The 27716-nt window shown below is 37.1% G+C and overlaps 1 protein-coding gene across 1 annotated transcript in view; it reads right to left on the minus strand.

The window, feature by feature from the left end:
• Positions 1-27716, minus strand: part of ACVR1C (activin A receptor type 1C) — an 83882-nt gene that overhangs the window by 47295 nt on the left and 8871 nt on the right. Inside the window, exon 2 of the mRNA XM_023259333.2 lies at positions 547-777. Coding sequence (XP_023115101.1) covers positions 547-777 — 231 coding nt within the window. The remainder of the gene's footprint in view (positions 1-546; positions 778-27716) is intronic.

Here is a 27716-nt window from a genome sequence, read left to right on the forward strand (position 1 = left end):
GAGAAAACACCACGAAATTGGGGAAAAGGCAGGAATATATGTGCACAATAACGAAGAGTTACATTCCATTCTACCTCCATCTTCTTGCTCCTGAGTGCTTGCTCTCGAGTGCAGGCAGGCAGGCAAAGAAGATACGCAGAAGGTGCCCATGAGAAAAGATTTTGTCTCCATAGAAGTCAGCAATCTACTATTTTTAGTTTTGCTCTCTTTTCTCTTTTTTTCTTGGTATACATTTTAATTTCTTTCCTTTACAAGAATCCATACAAATGGACATTTTACTTTAGGTCCATTAATCACTTCTGAAAATACAACTCACATGGACAAACGTCACAATTGTTATGCTGTTGTCAGTGTTTTGACAGTCTTGTGCAATTAAAAAAAAATCAACCTCAGCTGTGCTCTAGAGAATATTACCAGTCAAATAAGGAGAGAACTGTAAAATAGATTTTCTTATTTAAAGAAACATCCAACAGTTTGATTTCTATCAGGCTTCTAATTTCCCAATAGTAAAATTACATTTGGGATGAACAAAGATAAATGCCTTACCTTTTGGAAGGTGCAGTGTTATGTTGTTGCAAAAATCTGTGAAGCAGCATTCAGTTTTGGTAACATTGTTGGAACTATGACAGAAGACTTGAGCATTCAACTCTGGGAGAGAGACACAGGACTTGATCACCTGTTCTTTCCCATTGGTTAACATAACCGAGGCCCAGCATGCTCCTTCAGTTTGGCAGGTAAAGTTTGAAGAGTCACACAAAAGACATACACACTTCAATCCTGGAAGTGTAAAGCAGAAAGCTTGAAGATTCAGAAAACATCATGCAAATTTATTTCGTAATACTTGAGTACAAGAGTTCAATCTTAATGAAAATTGAGGTAGGGTTTAAATGAACAGCATTGGGCAAACACACTGTTAGTACCTCTCAGTCATGTGTTTTATTAAATAGGAGGCCCAAATCATCCTTTATTATAACTTGTATTTTTGTGAATTTATTCAGTTGCGACTATATTTTAAAATCATTTTCCTGTCCACGGTCTAAATCCCACCTTCTTAAACCCAACTGGCTTATTCCTAAGTCAGCAGCTCCTGTGAAATGCTAGGATACAGTAACACAGAAACCCAGGGGGACTGTCCAGCATCTCTTGTAAAGTGTGGTCAGAGAGCTGTGTAACCAAACATCCACTGTGCTCTGTTCATTTACCCTTCCTCCTTTAAACATTCAAGTACATGTGCAAAACACAAACCTAACCATAGAAATCTACCACTCTTGGGGCACCTGGGTGGCTCAGTCGGTTGAGCATCCGACTTCAGCTCAGGTCATGATCTCACCAGTCCCAAGTTCAAGCCCCATGTCAGGCTCTGTGCTGACAGCTCACAGCCTGGAGCCTGCTTTAGATTCTGTGTCTCCCTCTCTCTCTGCCCCTCCCATGCTCATGCTCTCTGTCTCTCAATAATAAATAAACGTTAAAAAAATTTAAAAAAAAGAAATCTACCACTCCAAAAATAATCGTGTGATCCTTTACATTTATATTTGATGATATTTTAATATTATTGCTATTGCCACAGTACCTTTAAGGCACTGATGAGCCATTACACTTCCCCTCTTGGCTAAGAAATACATGTCAAAAGAAGAGTCGTTTGAACACAGACCATGACTTCAGGCACTTCTCTTTAATGAACACACCTATTCCAGAAAACATAACACATCAACAGTAGAATTTAACATATCTACATAAATAAAATTTCAAAAGTGAGACTGCTAAATTAATCTGTTCACTGCACAAGTTTCCTCACTCTTCCCCACTTACTACACACACACACACACACACACACACACACACACACACACATCCACCTCTCACATACACATTTACTCCCATGTTCAAAGTGGTACCATATTTTTCTGTCCTGATGTAAAGTATCTCTCACCATGAAGTTCAGTGGTTGTGACAATTTATTCAAATTTTATTTAATTACACTGTTTTTAAATAGTACAATACTAAATAAGGCTTTTGTATTATTACTCTAATGAGCTTTTTGTTAAATTATAACTGTTCCCCACAATTATCTGAATGTACCAAAATTTATAATAAAATCATTTTTACTGAAATTAAAGACCTTAAATTGCTAATTGCTGAAATTGTAGCTAATTTCCTAACTGCACAGTATTTGATACATAAATGACAATTTTTATCCTCAACTTCAAACACCAATATAAAAACAAATATGGATAATATTCCTTCATAACTGGGTGTGTAAGAAAGAACAAATTACATACTGAAAAGCAAAAATTATCTCTTCTTTGGTAATCTTTCTTGATTGGCAAGATACCCTCTCTATAAACATTTTTATTACTATGGGCTAAAAGAAATACAGTCATCATACAATTTTGTTACCAACGTTGCACCAAGCACATAGTTCACTCCTCCATTTATTCCAGGGGTGACTAGTATAAATAAATACACAATTGACCCTTGAACAACATGGGTTTGAACTGCACGGGTGCATTTATACATGGATATCTTTTCAATAAATGCAGTACAGTACTGGGGCACCTGGGTGGCTCAGTCAGTTGAGTATCCAATTCTTGATGTTGGCTCAGGTCATAATCTCATGGTTCATGAGTTTCAGCCCCTCATTAAGCTCTGCACTGACAGTGAGGAGCCTGGTTGGGATTCTCTCTCTCCTTCTCTCTCTGTCCCTCCCCCATTCATGCTTGCTCTCTCAAAACATATAAACTAAATTAAAAAAAATTATTTTTAAAATGCAGTACAGTACTATAAGTGTAGTTTCTCTTCCTAATGATTTTTTTTTAATTTTTAAATGTTTATTCATTTATTTTAAGAGAGAGTCATGTGGATGAGAATGGGGGAAGGGCAGAGAGAAGAGAGTGAATCCTGAGCAGGCTCCACTCCATCAGCCTGGAGCCAGATGCAGGGCTTGAACTCACGAACCACGAGATCATGACCTGAGCCGAAATCAAGGGTAAGATACTTAACCGACTGAGCCACCTGGGCATCCTCACCTAATGACTTTCTTAACATTTTATTTTCTGTAGTTTCTTTACTGTAAGAATATGGTATATAATATATATCATAAAGAAAATATGTGTTAATTGTTAATGCTATTGGTAAGGCGTCCAGTCAACAGTAGGCTATTAGTAGTTAAGTTTTTGGAGACTCAAAAGTTAAGCAGATTTTGAACTGTGTGAGGGGTTGGTGCCCCTAACATCCATGTTGTTCAGTGGTCAACTATACTCATTTGTTGATATTTATGTGCTACAGTCGAACCTTATAATCCACACTGATTAGGATTCAGTAGAGCTAGATATATAAAATCCAGGTGATTTGAAAAATATTTTAAGTCACTTTCCTTACATAAAAGACAGTTCATAAAATGACTATCCATCCACCTAGGTGTCTTCTGACGGTGGAATGTCTCTAGTACCTCTACGACTGATCTGCCAAAGGCCTTCAAATCCCAGTTATACTAGCTTTGAATTTTGGTCATCCATTTCCTTATATGAAAGAGGAGGAGAAGAAGAATATACCTCCTCATACTGTTGTTGTGAAGAATAAATTGATCTAGGTAAAGCTCTTAGAACAATGCCTGGCACACAGGAAGCATTATGGAAACATTTAGTGGCCATGCTTTCTCTTACTGGAGGAGGTAAAGCTAGTTGTATTATGTAACAGTTGGAATACATTCATAATCCATAAAGGAATGGCTGAATGAACTAGGGTGTACAGACCGTTTAAAAGGCATCACAAAGAAACGCATCCCTTTCTACTCTGTGGAGTGAGTTGAATGCTCTCCTTCTCTTAACGTCCCAGGCTAGAACCTAGACAGCCACACAGCAGGATGGTGTCTGGCCATGGTCCAGATACAGAACTCAGGAAAAGAAGGTCTCAGTTTTACCTCAGTCACTAACTTGCTCATTGACTTTAGAGAAGACATTTAACCTTCAGGGCCTCAGTGTCTTCTTCTGAAAACGGAAATGAACCCGGGTCAGGGCCATGGATCCCAAAACCTTGAAATATCATAGAGTGCCACCATTTTATGACTCTAAGATTTTGTACTTGATGGAAATTTAGAATTATAAAATATAGAAAACGCTGACATTGAAGAAACTTAATCCACTGTGGTCATTCTTCACCCTCAAATTTTAAGGGGCTGAAGTTGGGAAGAACTCTCCTGACACCCAGTCTCAAACCAGTTGTTACTAGAGTCCTCATCAAAGTCTCCATGAACTTTCTATTTCCAAGAGAAGCCTAGCCTGGAAATCCAGGCAACTAACTATGGAATATGGGTCCACCGGGTGAAGACAACCATAAAGCACTCAACAACTAAACATACATTAGTTTCACGTGTGTTTATCATTACGTATAATTCCCAGTGACAGTGTGGGAGTTAGTTGTCACCATCTCCATTTTATAGAGAATGAAATGAGGCTCAAAAAGATCAAGTGACTGAATTAATGTAGCAGTTATCAGACCACTCAAGCGATGTTGTTTCTGCCCTACCAAAGCTGACACATTTTTTAAAAAGACAGGTACAAAAACCATTTTGCTACCTCGCTGGTTTCTAGCAATTGAATAAAACACAATTCTAATACAGCAGAAAGAAATTAATAATTAACACTTGACCATTGAGGTGTTGATCTGCACTGTCCTAATTACCTTTTAAAATACAGTTGATATTTTTAAAACAAATCCTACCCACTTATTTTCTGAGGAGACAAGCAGTTAAATAAAAGTCAGTCATCATGTGCTTTGCATCTACAGAAATAACCTTACCTTTCAGGTTGTCTAAGTTTTGTATTAAGCACAAACATTTAAGTACCTAACCTGCTACTTTTTCTTAGAAATACTACTAGCTCCTTATAAAAATGATTAGATACTAGCTCTTATCGAGGAAGAATGTGGATACTCCCTGGATGTTTAATAAGCTATAAAAATTTCCTTCAGTTTTAATTAAAAGGTACCAATTAGAAGATTAATTCCGACCTAGGTGATAGAGTTACGACATAGTAAATGCCACCTTACTTTAAGTGGCGCATGATGGAAAACATCAACAAAACAGAATTTGCTGATAATGGCTTCAAACATCTGTTAAATATTCTCATTTATTCCAGGTCAACTGGCAGTACTATAGCACTGATGGAACACAAACAGCAAACTAAAAGAAACCTAAGACGTATATCTAACATGCAACATATTCAGTCTTGCATTTTTCATTTCCCACCAAACCACTCTATGGTCACATTTGGTATATAATTAAATTATATTTATATCAACCACCCTCAACATAGAACCCTTGTGCTGCCAATTGAAACATAAGCTGCCCTTAGTGATTAGACTTATGCTTTCATATTTTGTTTTTTAAAAGACTGATGTTAATTGAGTCAATTATACTAGAATATTCCATGACAGGATAAATCTGGCTGTTAGCAGACAGCAGTCCAGCCTTATGTTTCTTTATTTTATACTTTCCCATTATAATGTACTTGAGTCATATGGAAAGGGATAGCAAATGAAGTTGAAGAAGGAGGTAATTACCCGTAATAAGGAGGTCCATTAGAGTTTTCCCCACAAGAAAGATTGCACTTTTCTTGTGTCTCCTCCCACCCCTTTAATAAGCCCCCTTTCCCCCTTTTTGCCAATTAGTCTGTAAAAGCCAAGACATCTGTTACTCACAAGACATCTGTTACCCACATGAAACCCTAGGATGTGCACATTCCTAATCAACCAGAAAATAAATTTTCATCCATCTTTACATGTGATGGCAAACACACCCTGATGTCCAGAAGTGTAAAAACCATCAGACTATAGAAAAAAAAACCCAAATTTATCAATTTGTATCTATGTGCTATTCTTGTTAAAAGGCCAAGTATTTGTTTGGGAAATATTAGCTATTTTAAAGGGGATACTGTTTTCAAAAAGTCGGTTGCCTATATTTTGGGTCTATATGCTAAAATATCTATTGACTGATGCCTTACACAAATTTCTGACACATACCCTTTCCTCTTCTCCAGACATTAGTTGATTCAATTTCCCTAATTTTGAGCAAGCTATTGAACACAATTTTTTTTTTTAATTCAGAAAACTGTCTCAAATTTGACCGGTCGAATATGTAATCTTTTCATCATTTGCAGGCTTCTGAGTTAACAAAGGAACAAGTCAAGCTCGTCCATATGCTGAATCTGAAAAGAACACCAGGACGACTAGTACTAGTGAACGTGAAGGGAAGCCAGACAGGGTCAAAGGAAATCAGGCAAAGACCTGTCTTCCCTTCTACTCCTTCTCAACATTGATTTTCTTCTCATTTGGTCATTTCAAATAATTTATCTTTCTTCACGGTAAGGAAAAATATAATAGAGAAAGAAAGCTGCCTTCATAAAATATGGGAAATCTGAATACAAACTTTTTGACCAGATGAGTTTTCAATAGACATTCAACTTGTAGAAATTCTACTTGCCAGGCTGTATCAAAGGACAGTCAGAACCCCTAACATACGAGAATACACCCGGCACAAAGGAAACTGTTCCTTTGCGCAAAGTGGCAATTATGTCCCCTGTTCAGGAAGGCCTCATCCTTATAGCTGAGAAGGAATGGAACAACTCTAACAGAATGGATTCTATCCAGGAGAATGTTTTTCACTCTCAGCTGCGGGGCTGTAATCAGGAAGAGCCCAACACATTTTGAATTACAGAAGTAGCCATTTTGAATGTCCGCAGTCCACAAGCAACACTAAATAAACCTCAGGTTTCAGCTCACAAACCTCAGGTTCGACCACAAACCACCAAACACAACTTCTCCCCATCTTAGATTCCTCAACTGAGAGATGATAAGGTCAGGAAGCAGATTAGGAGATTCCTAAAGATCCCACCCACTTTACAGTGCTTTTCTGCTCTAGGCCCGGGTCGCCATTCTCAATATAAGTAACTACAGCGTTATCTTAGCTAAAAAGAGAGAGCACCCAAAGGATCGGCTTAAACCCCCAAATTCACACACGGGTTGTTCAGTGGATAGGAGGGTCCTACTAGTTCATAAACCGACAAAATGTCTCCAGTCGGTATTAAAGATGATTTATCCTGTCCTATCTCATACAATGATCCAATGCCTTAACCAACATAGGCATAAGATTTTTCAGAAGTGAAGAGAAAGTTCACAGCCGGTCTGAATTGGGCTAGACACCCAGAGTCTTATCTAATCCCTCAAATAGATAGACACAGGATCACAGAATGGCATGCGAGACTGAAGGCTATTCAATAACACCAAACTATGGCAATCTGACTCTACTAAATGGAAATGAAAACATTTTCCAATAACGTTTAAATGGCTGATAAAAAGAGCAAAGTTTAAAGTTGGTCAGGATTATATTACTTATTTACCTACCGCCTCAAAATTGTGACCATATACAGAAAAGATATGCACTATGGCATAATGTCAAATGCTTTTAGGGCAACTTAAAAATTTTTTAACAGAGAAAAATGATCAGGTTAACCTTTTTGCTTCTCAGCATAGTATTAAATGTGAAGCTCACTTTTCAAAGAAGGGCTTTTCCAAAACTACCATTAAGAACATTAGCCCCGAAGCTCCTACAGCATATATATACATATATGTGTATATATATGTGTATATATACAGCATATATATTTATATATATATATATGTATATATATATGTGTGTGTATATATATATATATACACATATATGTGTATATATATATATGTGTATATATATGTATATATGTATATATATATATATATATATATATATATATATATGGCAACCATAAAGGGGCACAACCTAATCTAAAAGGGGGATGACAAAATTATTTGTGTGGATTTTCTTAAAATGTCCCCCATGAAAGCATGAAAATGCAGAATTCTGAGCCGGGGAGAGGACAGCCTTTTCCTTCCTGCCTTGGGAAGACAAGGCAGTAGTTTGCAGCAGGTTGGCAGGGGCAGAGTTGCATGAGGACTGCTTTTGGCAATAGTGTGACGTCTCTTAGAGTAAATCTTTGTTTCCTTAGGGAGGGCACATTTCCTGCAGTCCTCTGGCCAGCTTTAGATTTCGTAGCCATGTACGTAAGAAAAGGACCTCATTTGGGGTCTCCCGTATCAGAGCAATCATGTCAAAGAAGAAAAGTGTTCTTGATGGCAAGACACGTATCCTCTGCCACCCTCCCATGGAATTCTCACTTAATTTGAGAAGTTTGATACTTAGGCTGGCAGCTCATTTGATGGTGCCTCATCAAACTGTCCTCTTAATCTGGGTTTTTGTTGTTGTTGTCTTGTAGTTAAGAAAATAGGTATGCTCAATGGATTGCAATTATATTTAGAATAAAACAAAATCCACAGTCATGATTGTGACCTTATAGGTTAGTAGGTCTGGGTAGGTTCCCACTTCTTGAACCTCCTTTCTTTTAACTTAGCCCTTCAGACATACGGGTCTCCTTTTCATAGTTCTAGAAAATAAGTTCTTCCCCACTTCATAGTTTTTGCTCTCACGGTTCCCTTTGCTGTAGTATTCTTCCTCTCCTTCTAATTCTTCAGTGTCAGCTCAAATGTCACCACCTCAGGGAAATCTTCACAGTCTCCTCTTTGACAAGTGATCTGCTCCCCATCCTTTCTGGTATATACTGAAATCTGTAGTTAGCCTATTCATTGTATCAGCCTTACTAGAAAGAACACTCTGTGAAGACAAGGATCTTTCCTGCCTCATCTACCATCACATCCCCAACACCTACAATAGGGTATGCAGATGATAAAAAACAAGAAACATGTATTAAATTGGTAAGTATGAAAAACTACACAGATTAATGCTAAATGGCCAAACATATAAAAAGACTCACAACCATGTAACTATTCTCATTGTGGTATGTTATCTTCCAGTCTTTTTTCTTTTTTTAATGTTTTATTTACTTTTGAGATAGAGAGACAGACTGCCAGTGGGGGAGGGGCAGAGAGAGAGGGAGACACAGAATCTGAAGCAGGCTCCAGGTTCTGAGCTGTCAGCACAGAGTCTGACACGGGGCTCGAACCCACAAACCGTGAGATCATGACCTGAGCCGAATCGGACGCTTAACCAACTGCTCCACCCAGGTGCCCCTGTTCCATATAGGTTTCCATAGTTGGATTCTACCTATAAACACAATTTTAAGTGCTGCTCCTTTAGTCTATTAGCATTATATCATGAGCTTTTTATAATATCTTGTTTATAGTCACTTAACAGCATTCATAGACCTACCATTAGTGTAACTGGATGACATCCAGCATTTTCTTGCTTTTAGACACTTCAGTTGTTTCCCATTTTTGCAATTAAATAACACCTTACTGAATATGTTTGTGGATTAATCTTTAACCAAATTTATTTTCTTAGGCTAGAGTCCCAGAAGTGGAATTTCAACATCAGACCTTCTCAATAGACACTGACAAATAGCTTTCCAGAAAAATTTTATCAATTAAGATTTCCATTGGCCTTATATGAAAGTACCCATTTCACATACACTTGTCAGCATTAGATATTCTCACTAAAACCTTAATAAAATGATAGATGGAGGTTGCAACTTATTTTAGTTTGCATTTCCCCACTAATGGGGGTTGAACTTTTTTTTTTTCAAATATTTCCTCTGAAGTTCCTCTTGGGTGAATTTTTTGTCTGTGTCATTTAACTCTCTGTTAAATCTGAAATTTCTTCCCAATTTGAAAGAGCTCTTTATAAAGATAGAAACCCTTTGCCATAGGTATTACATGTAACTTTTCCCACTTTCATATTTATTTGCTTCTTCCTAATGTAACATCTTCATTGTTTTTGAAAAAAAAAATGATACTTGCACCTTGTCAAAAAGGAGTCAAGCAATATACATAATATAAAGAAGTAAAATAAAATAAATCACCCCTAATCCCATATCTACAAAATGACTAGTGTTATCATCCTCTCCAAATATCTTTCTATGGAGCTTTACTTATAGAGATCAAAAAAACTAATGCAACAGATGGAAATCATATCAACCAATCTTTTACTCAGCACTTTCTTCCTTTGCCCTCAAGCTCAGGAAATAGTCCATCATTGTGTGTGTGTGTGTGTGTGTGTGTGTGTGTGTGTGTTTTATTCACTTAACCTCTATATGTATGCAGTTTGTGATTTATGTAATTTGCTTATGGTATTAGATAATAAATAGATCGAATAAATAAATCTCTTTGACAGGTGATAAGGGGATTACTTTATGGTAAATTTCTAGATGTTAATTTTTAAATTATTATTTAAAGAATATCATATTAACCATGGTTCTTCGGAGAAACAGAACAAGTAGGATGTATATGTATATTTACATGTATGTATACATAGCATTGTAAAATATATACATGGGGGGAGAGACAGACACAGAGAGAGAGAGACACTTATTCCAAAATTTGCCGGGTAGACTGCAGGGAAGAGCTGATATTGGAGATCAAGTCTGAAGACGTTTTGGAGGCAGAATTGCCTCTTCTTCTGGGGACTTCAGTTTGTTTTCTCTTAAGGCCTCCAACGAATTTGATGAGTCCCACCCGATTATGGAGGGCAATCTGCTTTATGGAAAGTCTAGTGCTTTATTTTATTTTATTTTATTTATTCTTCCAAGATTTTGTTTAAATTCAAGTTAGTTAACATATAGTGTAGTACTGGTTTCAGGAGTAGAATTTTAATGATTCCTCACTTACATATAATACCCAATGCTCATCACACCAAGTGCCCTCCTTAATGCCCATCACCCATTTAGCCCATCCCCCCCCAACCTCTCCAGCAACCCTCCCTTTGTTCTCTATAGTTAAGAGGCTCTTGTGGCTTGCCTCCCTCTCTGTTCTTAACTTCTTTCATTTTTCCTTCTCTTCCCTTATGCTTATCTGTTTTGTTTCTTTTTTTTAAATTTTTTAATGTTCATTTTTGAGAGAGGCAGAAAGAGAGAGGGAGACAGAATTTGAAGTAGGCTCCAGGCTCTAAGTCTGACACGGGGCTCTACCTCGTAGACTGTGAGATCATGACCTGCGCTGATGTCGGATGCTAACAAACTGAGCCACCCAGGTGCCCCCTGTTTTGTTTCTTAAACTCCACATATGAGTGAAATGATACAGTATTTGTCTTTCTCTGACTTATTTCGTTTAGCGTAATACACTCTAGTTCCATCCACATCATTGCAAATGGCAAGATTTCATTGGTTATGATGGCTGAGTAATGAAAATATTACATACATAATGGAATATATATCACAACTTCTTTACACATTCATCAGTCAATTGACATTTGGGCTCTTTCCATAATTTGGCTACTGCTGATAGTGCTGTTATAAACACTGGGGTGCATGTACCCCTTCAAATCTGCATTTTTGTATCCTTTGGATAAATACCCATTAGTGCAATTACTGGGTTGGAGGGTAGTTCTATTTTTAATTTTTTTTGAGGAACCTCCACACTATTCTCCAGAGTGGCTGTACCAGTTTGCATTCCCACCAACAGTACAAGAGGGCTCCCCTTTCTCCACATCCTCACCAAAATCTGTTGTTTCCTGAGTTATTAATTGTAGCCATTCTGACATGTGTGAGGTGGTATCTCATTGTGGTTTTGATTTGTATTTCCCTGATGATGAGTGATGTTGAACACATTTTTCATGTTGTCTGGTAACCATTTATATGTCTTTTTTGGAGAAATGTCTTTCCATGTCTTCTGCCCATTTCTTCACTGGATTATTTATTTTTTGGATGTTGAGTTTGGTAAGTTCCTTATAGATTTCGAATACTACCCCTTTATCCAATATGTCATTTGCAAATATCTTCTCCCATTCCATAAGTAGCCTTTTAGTTTGTTGATTGTTCCCTTCAGAATATAAAAAGAGACAAAGAGTTTCTAAGACCAGCAAAAACTAAAGAACTTCACGAACACAACCATCTCTGCAAGAAATATTAAACGGGACCCTTTGAGCGGGAGAGACCAAAAGCAACAAAGACTAGAAAGGAACAAAGGCAATCTCCAGGAATAGCAACTTTATAGGTAATACAATGGCACTAAATTTGTATCTATCAATAATTACTCAGAATGTAAATGTATCAACCAAAAGACATAGGGTATCAGAATGGATTTAAAAAAACAGGACCCATTGATATGTTGCTTACAAGAGACTCATTTTACAGGAGCCTGGGTGGCTCAGTAGGTTAAGTGTCTAACTTCGGCTCAGGTAATGATCTCGTAGTTCATGAGTTTGAGCCCCGCATCGGGCTGTGTGCTGACAGCCCACAGCCTAGAGCCTGCTTAAGATTCTGTGTCTCCCTCTCTCGCTGCCCCTTCCCCACTTGCATTCTGTATCTCTCTCTCAAAAATAAATAATAAATAAACATTTAAAAAATGTTTACAAGAGACTCATTTTAGACCCAAAGATACCTCCAGATTGAAAGTGAGGGGTGAGGGGGTGGAGAACCATTTATCATGCTAATGGACCTCAAAAGAAATGTGGAGTAGCCATGTTAGTATCAGACAAACTAGACTGTAAACCAAAGACTGTAATAAGAGATGAAGAAGGACACCATATCATAATAAAAGGGTCCATCCAACCAGAAGATCTAACAATTATATTTATGTCCCCAACTGGAGAGCAAATATATAAACTTACTGATAACAAACTTAAAGAATCTAATTTACAATAATACAATAATAGTACAATAACAGCAAGGGACTTTAGCACCCCACTTACAACAATAGACAGATCATCTATGCAGAAGATCAACAGGGAAACAATAGCTTTTAATGACACAATGGACCAGATGGACTTAACAGATACATTCAGAGCATTTTATCCTAAAGCAACAGAATACATTCTTTTCAAGTTCACATGAGACATTCTCCAGAACAGATCACATATTGGGTCACAAATCAGGCTTCAACCACTACAAAAAGATTGAGATCATACCATGCATATTTTCAGACCACAACGCTATGAAATGAAGTCAACCACAAGAAAAAATTTGGAAAGACCACAAATACATGGAGGTTAAAGAACATCCTACTAAAGAATGAATGGGTGGGACCCCTGGGTGGCTCAGTTGGCTAAGCGTCTGACTTCGACTCAGGTCATGATCTCGCAGTTCGTGAGTTCGAGCCCTGCATCAGGCTCTGAGCCAATGGCTCAGAGCCTGGAGCCTGCTTCGGATTCTGTGTCTCCCTCTCTTTCTGTACCGCCCCTCCCCTCTCAAAAATAAATAAACATTTAAAAAAAATTTTTTTAAAAGAATGAATAGGTTAAATACATGGAAGCAAATGAAAATGAAAAGATGACAACCGAAAACCTTTGGTATGCAGCAAAGGTGATAAGAGGAAGTAATAGCAGTACAGGCCTTCCTCAGAAGGCAATAAAGGACTTAAATACACAACCTAGCTTTACACCTAACGGAGCTGGAAAAGGAAGAACAAATAGAGCCTAAAACCAGCAGAATAAGGAAAATAACAAAGAATAGAGCAGATATAAGTGATATGGAAATAAAACAAAAAAACAAAAAACAGTAGAACAGTTCAACAAAACAAGGAAAATCTACTGCTTTCAATGTTAATCTTATTGAAAAAATGCCTGATAACAGCATCCACACTGGTGTTTGCCTATACATGCAGATACTATGGCACAGCCAAGTTGACATATAAAATTTACTTTCCCAAGTATTTATTATACGTCAAATTCCATGGTAAGAGCTAAGAAGGTAGGAAGGAAGAAAAGAGAAAAGACCATTCCCTAAAGGAATTGTAGAGTTAAAGGACATCATGATAGTGTGGTAAAAGAGTCACTTATGTGTGCACAATGTGTTGGGGGACAGAGGTCGAGCAATGCTTAATCTAACCTGGGGTGAGGGTGGGTAGGAGCAGGCAGGTAAGATTTCCTTTAGTTGAGTCTTAAGGAGCACAATTGTTCTTCACCATCCCCAGCCCTCTCTCCTCCTTCATAGTCCCACCCTACCTTCTCAGCTCATCAAAGACCCTCTAGTCAGCCCCCACCAGCCTGGGGATACCACGGCAGTCCTCACCCAGCAGACAGTGAAGTAATAATGTCTCCTGTTGTGGGGCTGATATGTACCGACTTTAACCTGCCCCCACTTTGCTAATGTGTTCTTGTCACACCCACCCTCCACGCGGAACTCCATTCCCAGTCCCAACAAGCATTTTGGCACTGCTTCAGAGGTCCCCTGGCCTCAGCTTCTGGTTGGAAAAGTTCAGCCTTCACTGGAGTTGCAGGATGCGGCTTAGAGCCCTTACCCAGGGTAAGGCCCTGGGGCCTGCTCTTCACCTGACTGGTTTGCCAGCCCCTGCTGGGGTCATGGGGACCCTCAGGCTTTGAGCCAGGCAGTGGCATGAGTGCATTCCAGACTTGTCAGCTCCTGGCTGGTTATGCCCATTGGTGCTTTTCTGATGCACCTGGGTACCACCTAGGTGCAGCAGGGAGAGGACACAGTTTGCTTTTTACAGAATGACCTCAACACTGCAGTAGCATTTCTCAAGCATTTTTAAAGCCCATATCTACTTAAACAAAGAAATCTCACACCTCTAGTCTTCTGTCAAGATTTCAAAACAAAATGTATAGCTTATCTAAAAACAAATCCACGTAGTGGTGACTTCACTGTGTTTTCATCAGAAAATCTGCCCTCTGCTCTTTAACCCCTTTGAATATCACCACTCTCAGTAGAGAAGAATGACTTTGAAAGGCACTGCTTGCTAGATCAGGATTTATTGATATTATTTAGAAAGTGATATCTTTCTAAATTATAAGAGGAAAAACTAAAAACTGGTAACTAAACCCTAAATACTTATTACAATTTAGGCTCTATTGGCCATATACTGCTGATAGTCACATAAAATCATACTTGATAGTGGTTACCAGATTTGGAGATTTCACCAACTAGTTAAATTTCAAAAATAATTTGGGACTCAACCAGGGTTGCACTAAATTTTTGCTTTCCCTAAGGAAGAACATGGGACCAAAGGGAAGCAATCTCTATTACCATCATTTCAAAACAGAAAGGTTATTAGAATACCAACCAAGTGTGGAAGAACATAAAGACATTAAGGACTGACTTTGCCAAGATCAAGGATATCTTTTTAAATTTTCAAGTGTTGAAAAACATAATTACTTTTATAACGTCATATTCCTTTTGTCTTTATTAGATACAAACTGTTAATCTGGGGGTTGACCACATACCAGAAAGTGGAGCTTGAGTGGCCAACCTGTTTGTGTACTTTGTTTTGTTCACAATCCATGGTCACAATCTACACGGGAATGCTCTCTAAAATGGAAAAGGCAATATTCCATGAGGCTATTTGTACTCAGTATGGATATTCTGGAAAACTGAAATAATAAAAGCTGAATAATAGTAGCCACCTACCCCAAGCTACAAAAAAAACTAATAGTCCCAGATCAGTTGTCTGGCTAACAAGGGACTTCCTTGTGTAGTGAACGGGCTACCAGGCCTTTCAGGCTCAACTCAGTGAGCTCCCTCTATGCAATGCCTCCATCAGTACTGGGGCACAGATCTTAACACTGTGTGTGATCAACCTGCACATTTAGGTCTATTTTACACGACCTGGAGGATGATATAGAATTTTTGGATCATTACAGACCTGTGTTCCATATATTGTTTGTCAAATCTATGATTTACTTGATGATAAACTCTTGGTCAGGAATACATCATATAATTTTAATACTGTTCTCATGGGAAATTATGACCAATTATTACCAACTCCTGAAAGATGTAATTTCCAGCAACATCTTGTAGTGATAAGCAAAGACTGCTACTCTGTTGCATACAGAAATGAGCCTGCAAAAAGAGAACTGTGCAGGAGTTCTAATCAAGTCTGGTGTTTAAGGTCCATGTTAGGAGACCTGAGGTTCTAATCCTAGTTCTGTTAATGTGGCCTTTGAGACTTCTGTGTCCTGATGATTTCCAAATGTTCTGAAGTTATATGACCCAAACAAGTGAATGCATCAATGGCCGCCATGAAATATCAGAAAGAGCAATACGAATGTTTGATACCCAGAGAAAAAAGAAGTTGTCCTAGAATCATAGTTCACAGAGAAAACTGTTCAGGAGAGTACTCTGTCAGTCTAATAAGGATTGAAGTGAATAATCTGAGCGCATACTTTGGAGATCCACGAAGTCACAGAAATCTAGTTTTGTGTTTTCAATCTCCAGGAGGTAGAAAAGACAAAAGATAGAAACCAAACGGGAAAGGACCACAAAGAATTCAGCGATGAAAGGAAAACAGGAGCCTACGACATGGTCAATCTATTCGGGATGAAAACATAAGTTTTTTTTTTTTCAATATATGAAGTTTATTGTCAAATTGGTTTCCATACAACACCCAGTGCTCATCCCAAAAGGTGCCCTCCTCAATGCCCGTCACCCACCCTCCCACCCCCATCAACCTTCAGTTTGTTCTCAGTTTTTAAGAGTCTCTTATGCTTTTGCTCTCTCCCACTCTAACCTCCTTCTTTTTTTCCTTCCCCTCCCCGATGGGTTTCTGTTAAATTTCTCAGGATCCACCTAAGAGTGAAAACATATGGTATCTGTCTTTCTCTATATGGCTTATTTTACTTAGCATCACACTCTCCAGTTCCATCCGGAAAACATAAGTTTTTAAAGCTAAGGAAGCTCTCACCTGCTTAAGGGATACAATTAAAAATAACCAGTAAAGAAACAAGTAATCAATAATTAAGAGTCAAACTACAGGGCTAGAAGAAGATGCAGATAGAAAAAAAAAAAGACAAAATTATTTCAAGTTTCAAAATAAAGTAGCAAAGAATTAAAGTCCTTGAGTTCTCAGGGGTTCACTTGTCAGAAATTTTCATCATGATCCACAGTTATTCATTTATATGATCAGATATGGTAAGGAATAGATAATTCAAAATCTAGAAATAAAAGGAAACTATCCAAAGTAAGATGAGCTAACTAAAAATAGATTGGCAAGTGAAGAGTTGAAAGGGGAAGAGAAGGGCAAGTGATATAAAAGGAAAGTTTTTCTTAGAGGCTGATCCCAACTGGGCCTCTTTCTGACACTGACCCCAGGACTCAAAGGTTTGGCTCGTAGACTATACAGCATGCATAGTATGCACGCATGAAAAGGACAGCATCAACTGCCCCTCTATTCATAGAAGGTAGCTGGGAGTAATTGCTGAGGAATGGGAAGTGAAATTGTTAAATCCACAATTTAAAAAAATATTGATAATTTTCATACTTTTAGGGATTTTCATAGATGCTCTAGAAGGTAGGTCAGGGGCATCTGGATGGCTCGATGAGTTAAGCATCCTGACTCTTGTTTTTGGCTCAGGTCATGACCTCATGACTTTTGAGATTGAGCCCAGCGTCAGGCTCTGTGCTGACAGTAAGGAGCCTGCCTGGGATTCTCTCTTTCCCTCTCTCTCTCTGCCCCTCCCCTCCCCCAAATAAAAATAAACTCTTTTTTAAAAAAGGTGGATCATACAGCTTTCCCTGGAATTACATTTTTTGTTGAGCAAAGTATTATTAAACAAAGCAACTGTTTTTATTGCAGCTGCACAAATATATATCAAGACATAAAAGTGAAGCAATATAAATTAGAGGACCTCAGAGAAGTCTCAAAGAGTTCATAGTAGCCAGACCAAAAGGAGAGTCTAAAGGCAGATTGGTTGGCCTGTCTCAGTTTTGCTGGTTCTCTTATGATAAACAAGTATAAAACAATACCAAAAAAAAAAAACAACAAAAAAAAAACAAACAAAAAAAAACTACAGCAAAGAAACAAAGAAAAACTTTATCTGTGTAGCTCTGTTCACTTGAGTTTAATATTACCAGAACTCAGCAAGGTGTAGTGCAGGGATCCTGTGCATCTGAAGACTCTCCACCCATAGTTGAACTCCTGAGCCACTGCTAGACCAGTTCCATGGCCAGGGAAGTTATCACACCTTTCTCAATATGACTATACACTTGTGAAGCAGGGTGGGTAATTCTTATCTCACAGGGTTTTTTGTGGTTAAGAGATATTTTAGATAAAACATCTGATGCACAGCAGATGTTTAAAAAAAAAAAAACAACCAACAAACCACTAAAAACTGAGCTCCTGCTATTATTCAGAGCTCAACATCCAAGGCCCAGACCACACTCCCTAAATATAACCCTTGGTGTGGCCGACAACCCTTCTGGCTTTGATTAACTTCTTCTTTGGTAGTAGACTGCCACTTCAAGGTGATAAAATTCGCAGCTCTGACACCAAATGGACATTTTTGTTAAAAAAGAAAAAAAAATGTTTTGGCATCTGAGCACGATCAACGAGTGGAAGTTATCTAGGGGTGGCTGGGTGGCTTAGTTGGTTAAGTGTCCAGCTCTTAGTTTCAGCTCGGGTCATGATCTCACGGTTCGTGGGATCAAGCCCCACATTGGGCTCTGCACTGACAAACTAGAGCCTGCTTGGGATTCTCTCCCTCCCTCTGTCCCTCACCCACCCATGTTCTACCAACCCACCCCCATCAAAAATAAATAAATAAACTTAGTGGATGTATCTAGAAATGTTCACTCTCCTACATTAGTTACTACATTATTTTTCTTCCCTTCTCAACCAATTATTTCTTGGGTCTGACAAACAATTTGGGAAGGACAAATGCTTCAGTAGAAACATGAACAAAGCAGATGATTAGAGAAAGAAAAACTGTCAATAAATGTGAAAAGTGATACTTAAGACTCATTAGAGATTCAAAATGTAAAATTAATACAAAGACATTTCTATTTGCCAAGTCATAAATGATTTTGTAAATTATAACACCCAGAAATGGCAAGGGGTATCAGTGAAATTTCACCTTTGTTCATAGTTGGTGGAGTACCAGGTCATAGAAACTTTTGAGAGGACAATCCGAAATGTTTGTCTCAGGAGCCCTACAAATGTTTACATTCTTTGTGATTGTATTTCCACTTCCTCTTCATGAAATAATCAGGAAAACAAAATTTTACTTTAAATCTCCATTGCAGCTATTAATCACAAAAGTAAAAATTGGAAATAACCGAAATCTCCCTAAATCAAAATGTTTAATTTTGACAAAACATATGATGGCATAATATGCTGTTTTTAATAATATTCAAATAGAATGAAAATTGCTCACTGTAAATATTAAATTAAAAGTAGAATCATTCAGGATATGATCTAAATTTACATACATATGCACAGAAATAAAGACTAGAGGGAAATAACATCTAAATATTAATAGTGATTTCCTCCGAAGTAAAAACTAAAGATGATTTTTCTATTTTTCAACTCCTTTCTCTAATCTGCTATAATGAACACATATCAATACTGTAATCAGATACTAACATCTTATTTTGTTAAAATCATGTCTTGCTCTGTGAAAGTATTTCATTCACAGGGATTCGTTTTGGAAATCATAGGGATATCTTCAGTTAGCAATTCTGCATAGGACTTTAAAATGCTGCTGGCAGAATCTGGTGAATACCCACGTGCCCTCTGCCATGTTACCCCACAGCGTACAGTAACTCTATTTTCCAGACCCAAAATTGGAATTCTGTGGTCTAAAAATAGGCTAACATATGCGAAAGCAGGGTTGTCCCTGAAAATTCAGGTACGTGATTATAACAGAATGACTCCCACTCAAGACTGAAAGCTTACCTGATCCTGAAATGTAAACCAACAGATTTGCTAGCCTGATGATCTTTCCATAACTTGACACCTCGTCTTTAAATCTGTCTTGGAAGAGGGTCATAACAGGTATAATGACTCTCCCTGACTGTGTAGAAGATAATCAAGAAAATGCTGACTGCCCACTGTGTGCATGACACTGTACTGAACAAGAGACCCTCCAATCTAACTCAGCAAAATGAAGTTTGTTAATGCATTAATGAGCCCATGTATAGACTGCTGATGCATGCAAACTTCTCCATAAGCAAGTTTAATGCTATAGTAAACCAACAAAAAGAGCCCAAGCAGCCCATAAGTGCTCCCTCGTAGGTGATAAATGACCTTTCAAGTTGAACCAAATGCTTTCACCTAAAAGAGCAGGTGAGTAATGCTGCATTTACAATGGGCTTTATCTATGTATGGATGATGTCCCTTAGTTGCAATTTCCTTTGCTCAGAGAAGAAATCACTACTCCAGGCTAATGAATTAAACATAGCCTAATTTATCCTAATTTGATTTCATTTCTATCTGCTTTAAGCCATTTTACAGAGTGCGGATGATACACACAAAAACCGTTTAAACAGAAATCCCTTATTTACATAGAAGTTATGTAACAAAAGCAAATCTATTATTTGTAATTTTAAAATGTTTTGTTCATATAACCAACCCTATAAGTGCATATGGTAAAAAAAAAAAATAGCATAGGAAGAAATAAAGAGTGACCCACCTCTCCACAGTCTCACTTCACAAAGGCAGTTTTACGTATTGTTGTTGCTGTTCTTTAGGACATTATCATAGGACATTAACTCTAAAAAATATACTGCTGCTCTTAATTAACCAATGTGAAACAGTATCAGCTGACTTCTTGATTTATGTAAGACTTCTTACTTCTCATACATGCTCTCCAATTTGGGGAGGAGGATCAGGCTTATTAAGATTTAATTTACATATAGTAACATTCATCCTTTTTAGTGTACAGTTTTATGGGTTTTGACAACTGCATTTCAATCATCCCTCCTTCCAGATTCCCTCATGTTCTCTTTTAGACAACTCCTCCTGCCACTCCAGCCCCCAGCAAGCAATGATACTTTTTGTTCCTGTATGTTTTCCTTCTCCAGAACATCAAATGAATGCAGCCCTTTGATTCTGGCTTCTTTCATTTGCTTCTTAAGGCATTCATTCATGTTGTTGTATACATCAGTAGTTCACTGAGTGGATATAAAACGGCTTGTTCATCCATTCATAAATTAAAAGCCCTGGGTTCCCCCACCTCCAGTTTCTGCTGATTAGGGATAAGCTTGTAATAAACCATACTCTATAGGTCTGTGTTGGAAATAAGTTTCATTTCTCTTTGCTAAATATCTAGAAGTGAAATTACTATACATGTTATGTAAAATATAAAAAGTGTTTTCTAAATTAGCTATCCTACTTTATATTCACCAGTAATGTGTGAGAGTTCTAGTTGCTTAGGATTCCTACAGACACTTGATATTGTCATCTTTGTTTTCTTTTTTTTTTTTTTCTTTTGGTTGTTGTTTGGCTTTTTTAGCCATTCAAATAGATATGCAGTAGCATGTTGCTATGGTTTTAATAAGGATTTCCTCAATGACGAATGGTACTGAGAAGTTTGGGTGCATTTATTTCCATTCATACATCTTCTTCAGATCTGTTCAACTCTTTAGCCCACTTCTTATTGGGTTGTTTTCTTATTATTGAGATTTGAGAATTCTTTATATATTCTGATTCAAGTGTTTCATCAAATACATGTTGTGCAAATATTATCTCTAAGACAAGGCTGTGGGGCTTGTCTTTTCTCTTAACAGCATCTTTCAAAAATATAAGTTTTTTATTTTAATGAAGTCCAATTTATCAAGATTTTCTTTTATGGATTGTGCTTTTTGTGCTTTCATATTAAGAAATGTTGCTTGGGGCGCCTGGGTGGCGCAGTCGGTTAAGCGTCCGACTTCAGCCAGGTCACAATCTCGGGGTCCGTGGGTTCGAGCCCCGCGTCAGGCTCTGGGCTGATGGCTCAGAGCCTGGAGCCTATTTCCGATTCTGTGTCTCCCTCTCTCTCTGCCCCTCCCCCGTTCATGCTCTGTCTCTCTCTGTCCCAAAAATAAATAAACGTTGAAAAAAAAAATTAAAAAAAAAAAAAAAAAGAAATGTTGCTTAGCCCAAGATCAAATTTTTCTTCTATGTTTTTTTTTTTAGAAGTTTTTATAGTTTTAGATTTTATTTTAGGTCCCTGATTCATTCTAATACTTGTAGATGTGCAAGGTGTATTTTGAGGTATTTTCTTTCTTGGATGTCTAATTATCCTATCATCATTTGCTGAAAAGACTATCCTTTTACCATAATATTGTCTTTGTACCTTAATTTAAAAAAATCAATTGGCTACATAGGAATGGGTCTATTTCTGGTTTCTCTATTCTACTAATCAATGTGCCTCTGCTTTTGCCAAAAACGCACTTTCTTAATTATCGTAGATTTATAAGTCATCAAACAAGTTACTGTAAGCATGCCAACTTTGATCTTCTTTTTCTTTTAAAACAAATTTTTTTTTCACCGTTTATTTATTTTTGGGACAGAGAGAGACAGAGCATGAACGGGGGAGGGGCAGAGAGAGAGGGAGACACAGAATCGGAAACAGGCTCCAGGCTCTGAGCCATCAGCCCAGAGCCTGACGCGGGCTCGAACTCACGGACCGCGAGATCGGGACCTGGTTGAAGTCGGACGCTTAACCGACTGCGCCACCCAGGTGCCCCTGATCTTCTTTTTCAAAACTGATTTTGTTAGTTCTTTTGCCTTTCCATACAAATTTTAAAAAATTGTTGAAGTCAGCAAAAATCTCTACTGGAATTTTAATTGGAACATTGAATGGGATTACATTGAGCCTATAAACCAAATTGGGGGATAACTGCCATATTAGCAACATTATGACTTTGATTCTGTGAATATACTATATCATCCATTTAGATTTCAAATATGTTTTATAGTTTTCAACATATACACCTTCTGTATATTTTCGTTAGATTTTTACCTAAGTATTTCATGGTTTTTAGGTGCTATTGTAAATACCTTCCTTTTTTTTCCAATTTCTAATTTTCATTTGTTAGTATATATAAAATACAATTGACTTTTTATATTAACTGCGTATCTTGCAACCTTGAACTAGTATTTATCAGTTCTAATCCCTTTTTGGGGATATTCTTTGGTATTTTCTACATATAAAATAAAATCATCTGTGAATAAAGAAAATTTTACTTATTCCCACCCAATCCATATGCCTTTTACACATTTTTTCTTAATGCATTGGCTAGGACTTCCAATGCAGCATTGATTAGAATTGGTAAGAGCAGATATGCTTTCCTTGTTTTCACTTGTAGTGAGAAGCATCCCGTCTTTTATAGGTAACGCTGATGTTAGCTATAAATTTTCTGAAGAAGCTCTTTATTATGTTAAGGAAGTTCACTGCCGTTTCTAGTTTGCCGAGAGTTTTTATCTAAGATGTTAAGTACTGTCATCCGGTTTTTATGTATCTATTGATATGATCATATTTTTTTCTTTAGTTTTCTGACATGGTAAGTTGTAATATTAAATTTTTGAATGTTGAACCAGCCTTTCATTCCCAAAATAAACTCTACTTGAACAAGATGTATTATTATGTTATTTTCTGTTTATACTGTTAGATTTGATAATATTATATTGAAGATTTTTGCATCTTTATGAGAGATATTGGTCTGCAGTTTTCATCACTAAGATGTCTTTTCATAGTTTTGGTCTCAGTGTAACATTGGTCTTATAAAATGAGGTAAGTGTTCTCTCACTTCCATATTCTGAAAGAGTCTACAGAATAGACATTATTTCTTCCTAATTTTTAAAGAAATCTCTACACTCAGTGTGGGGTACTCTGAGATTAAGAGTCACATGCTTTACCGACTGAGCCAGTCAGGTGCCTTCTTCCTAAATTTTTTTGACAGAATTTACCAGTAAATACATCTGGGATTAGTTTTCTTTAATAAAAGTTATCCAGGTTATCTATTATTTCTTGAGGGGCCATTGGTAGTTTGCACTTTTCAAAGAATTTGTTCATTTCCTAAATTTTCTAAGAATGGGCACAAATATATTTTGAAATATTTCCTAATTTTTATTTTTATGTATGTAGGATGTGTAATGATGCCCCCTCTTTCACTTTTTATATTGGTAATTTGGGTAGTTCCTCTTTTCGGTGGCAAATCTAGCTAGAGGTGAATCAATGTTTTTGATCTTAAAAAAAAGGTTTTGGTATTCTTGGTTTTCTTTAATGTTTCTTGTTTTTTTTTTTTTAATTTTCAACTTCATTGATTTCTCCTTACCTTTATTATTTTATTCCATCTGTTTGCTTTGAGTTCATTCTATAAACTCAATAAATTTCATTCTAATCACTGCTTTTGATGTATTTTATAATTTTTGATATGTTGTAGTTTCATTTTCCTTTAATTGAACATATTATCTAATTTTTTAAAACTTCTACTTTAATCCCCTACATATAACACCCAGTGCTAACTGACTTGGATGTAAATTAAAAAGTAAAAATAAATAATAAATACATAAATACATAAATAAATACATAAATAAAACTAAAGTGGGTTGATGGAGGGAGTAGGGTGGGGGATAGGTTAGATGGGTGATGGGTATTAAAGAGGACACTTGTTGTGATGAGCACTGGATATTGTACGTAAGTGATAAATCACTGAATTCTATTCCTGAAACCAATATTACACAGTATGTTAACTAACTAAAATATAAATAATAAAAATAAACTAAAACTTAAAAAAAACCCTTCTACTTTAATCCATGAGTATTTAGACATTTGTTGCTTAATTTTGAAATATTTGGTAGTTTTCTAGATAAGTTCCTGTTGATTTCTAGTTTATTTCCATTATGTTCAGAGAAAATATTCTATACACTTTTAATTCTTTTAAATTTATTAGGTTTGTTCTATGACCCACATTATGGTTTGTCTTGATTAACATTCTTCTAATACTTTATAAAATAATCGGGGCGCCTGGGTGGCGCAGTCGGTTAAGCGTCCGACTTCAGCCAGGTCACGATCTCGCGGTCCGGGAGTTCGAGCCCCGCGTCAGGCTCTGGGCTGATGGCTCAGAGCCTGGAGCCTGTTTCCGATTCTGTGTCTCCCTCTCTCTCTGCCCCTTCCCTGTTCATGCTCTGTCTCTCTCTGTCCCAAAAATAAACAAACGTTGGAAAAAAAAATTTTAAATAATATATATTATCTTGCAGTTAGTTGGAATGTTAAATAAATGTCAATTAAGTCAAGTTGGTGTAAAGTGTTTCTCAAATCTTATATAAATCCTTACTAGTTTTTGGCTCCCTTATTCCATCAGTTATGAGAGAGGAATTTAAAGACTCAAAATATAATTATATACTTGTCTGTTTCTCCTTTGAGTTCTATCAATTGTTGTTTTATGCATTTGAAGTGATATGATTAGGTGCATACGCATTTAAGATTATCACATCTTCTTGGTGAAGTAAGCCCTTTCTCATTATGGAATATCCACTGCAATATTCTATTTTCTGAAGTCCACTTTGTCTGTTATTAATATAGTCACTTTGGCTTTTTTATGATTTGTGCTTGCATGGTATAACTTTTTCTCATAATTCTACTTTTAATTTATTTGTGTCTTTATAGTTAAAGTGGATTTCTTATATTAAAAGTGAGTTTCTTAGAGCCAGCATATATTTAGGTCTTGGTTTTTTTTTCCCAATCTGATAATCTCATCTTTTTAATTGTTGTACTGAACCACTTACGTTTAATGTAACTATTGATATGGCTGAATTAAAATCTACCATTTTGCTAGTTGCTTTCTATTTATTCCACCTGTTTGGTGTCTTTGCCATTTTATCATGATAAGGACAAGAAGAAGACAATGGAAGAGTATGATAATAAGGTTCTTAGATTAAACTATGATCATTTAAAGATGGATATTACAAAACTTGGAGCAACCACTAAAAATAAAACAAAAAATTTAGCTTATAAACTAATAGTAGAAATAATACAGAATACTAACATTCTGTCAATTAAACCAAACAAAGGAAAAAAGGAATAAAGGGAGAGATATAAAAACAAGATGATATAGTTTTAAACACAACCATATTGATAAATACATTAAATGTATAAGGTCTAAATTCTCCAGTTAAAAAACAAGTATGTAAGATGAATAAAAAAGCAGGACCCAACCATATGCACTCTTCAAGAAGCCCAATTTAGATATATGATGTATACACACACATAAATATATATACACGAGTATACATATATACAATGAAAGTTTAGAAAAAAAGGATGGGAAATCTATGATAGGCAGGCACTCAGCCAAAGACAGTTGAAGTAGCTATATTAAAAGAGATATACAAATAGTAAGCATAAGAAAGCTGGGATAGCTATAATAGACTTTAAAGCAAAGAATATTACCACTGATAAAGATATGTCATAATAATAAATAACACCAGGGATAAAGTGGGAGATTTCCTAATGATCAACATGCATTAAGAGTACATGACATGGGAGAACTGGACAGCAACATGCATAAGGTTGAAACTAGACCACTTTCTCACACCATTCACAAAAATAAACTCAAAATGGATAAAGGACCTGAATGTGAGACAGGAAACCATCAAAACCCTAGAGGAGAAAGCAGGAAAAGACCTCTCTGACCTCAGCCGTAGCAATCTCTTACTCGACACATCCCCAAAGGCAAGGGAATTAAAAGTAAAAATGAATTACTGGGACCTTATGAAGATAAAAAGCTTCTGCACAGCAAAGCAAAGGAAACAACCAACAAAACTAAAAGGCAACCAACGGAATGGGAAAAGATATTTGCAAATGACATATCAGACAAAGGGCTAGTATCCAAAATCTATAAAGAGCTCACCAAACTCCACACCCGAAAAACAAATAACCCAGTGAAGAAATGGGCAGAAAACATGAATAGACACTTCTCTAAAGAAGACATCCGGATGGCCAACAGGCACATGAAAAGATGCTCAATGTAGCTCCTTAACAGGGAAATACAAATCAAAAGCACACTCAGGTATCACCTCACGCCAGTCAGAGTGGCCAAAATGAACAAATCAGGAGACTATAGATGCTGGAGAGGATGTGGAGAAACAGAAACCCTCTTGCACTGTTGGTGGGAATGCAAAGTGGTACAGCCACTCTGGAAAACAGTGTGGAGGTTCCTCAAAAAATTAAAAATAGACCTACCCTATGACCCAGAAATAGCACTGCTAGGAATTTACCCAAGGGATACAGGAGTACTGATGCATAGGGGCACTTGTACCCCAATGTTTATAGCAGCACTCTCAACAATAGCCAAATTATGGAAAGAGCCTAAATGTCCATCAACTGATAAATGGATAAAGAAATTGTGGTTTATATACACAATGGAGTACTACGTGGCAATGAGAAAGAACGAAATATGGCCCTTTGTAGCAATGTGGATGGAACTGGAGAGTGTGATGCTAAGTGAAATAAGCCATACAGAGAAAGACAGATACCATACGTTTTCACTCTTATGTGGATCCTGAGAAACTTAACAGAAACCCATGGGGGAGGGGAAGGAAAAAAAAAAAAGAGGTTAGAGTGGAAGAGAGCCAAAGCATAAGAGACTCTTAAAAACTGAGAAGAAACTGGGGCGCCTGTGTGGCTCAGTCAGTTAAGCGGCTGACTTCGGCTCAGGTCATGATCTTGCGGTCCGTGAGTTCCGGCCCCGCGTCGGGCTCTGTGCTGACAGCTCGGAACCCGAAGCCTGTTTCAGGTTCTGTGTCTCCCTCTCTCTGGCCCTCCCCCGTTCATGCTCTGTCTCTCTCTGTCTCAAAAATAAATAAACATTAAAAAAAATTTTTTTTTAAATAAAAAAAAACTGAGAACAAACTGAGGGTTGATGGGGGGTGGGAGGGAAAAGAGGGTGGGTGATGGGTATTGAGGAGGGCACCTTTTGGGATGAGCACTGGGTGTTGTATTGAAACCAATTTGACAATAAATT

Source organism: Felis catus, chromosome C1 (assembly GCF_018350175.1).
Source record: "Felis catus isolate Fca126 chromosome C1, F.catus_Fca126_mat1.0, whole genome shotgun sequence".
NCBI classification, from domain to species: domain Eukaryota; kingdom Metazoa; phylum Chordata; class Mammalia; order Carnivora; family Felidae; genus Felis; species Felis catus.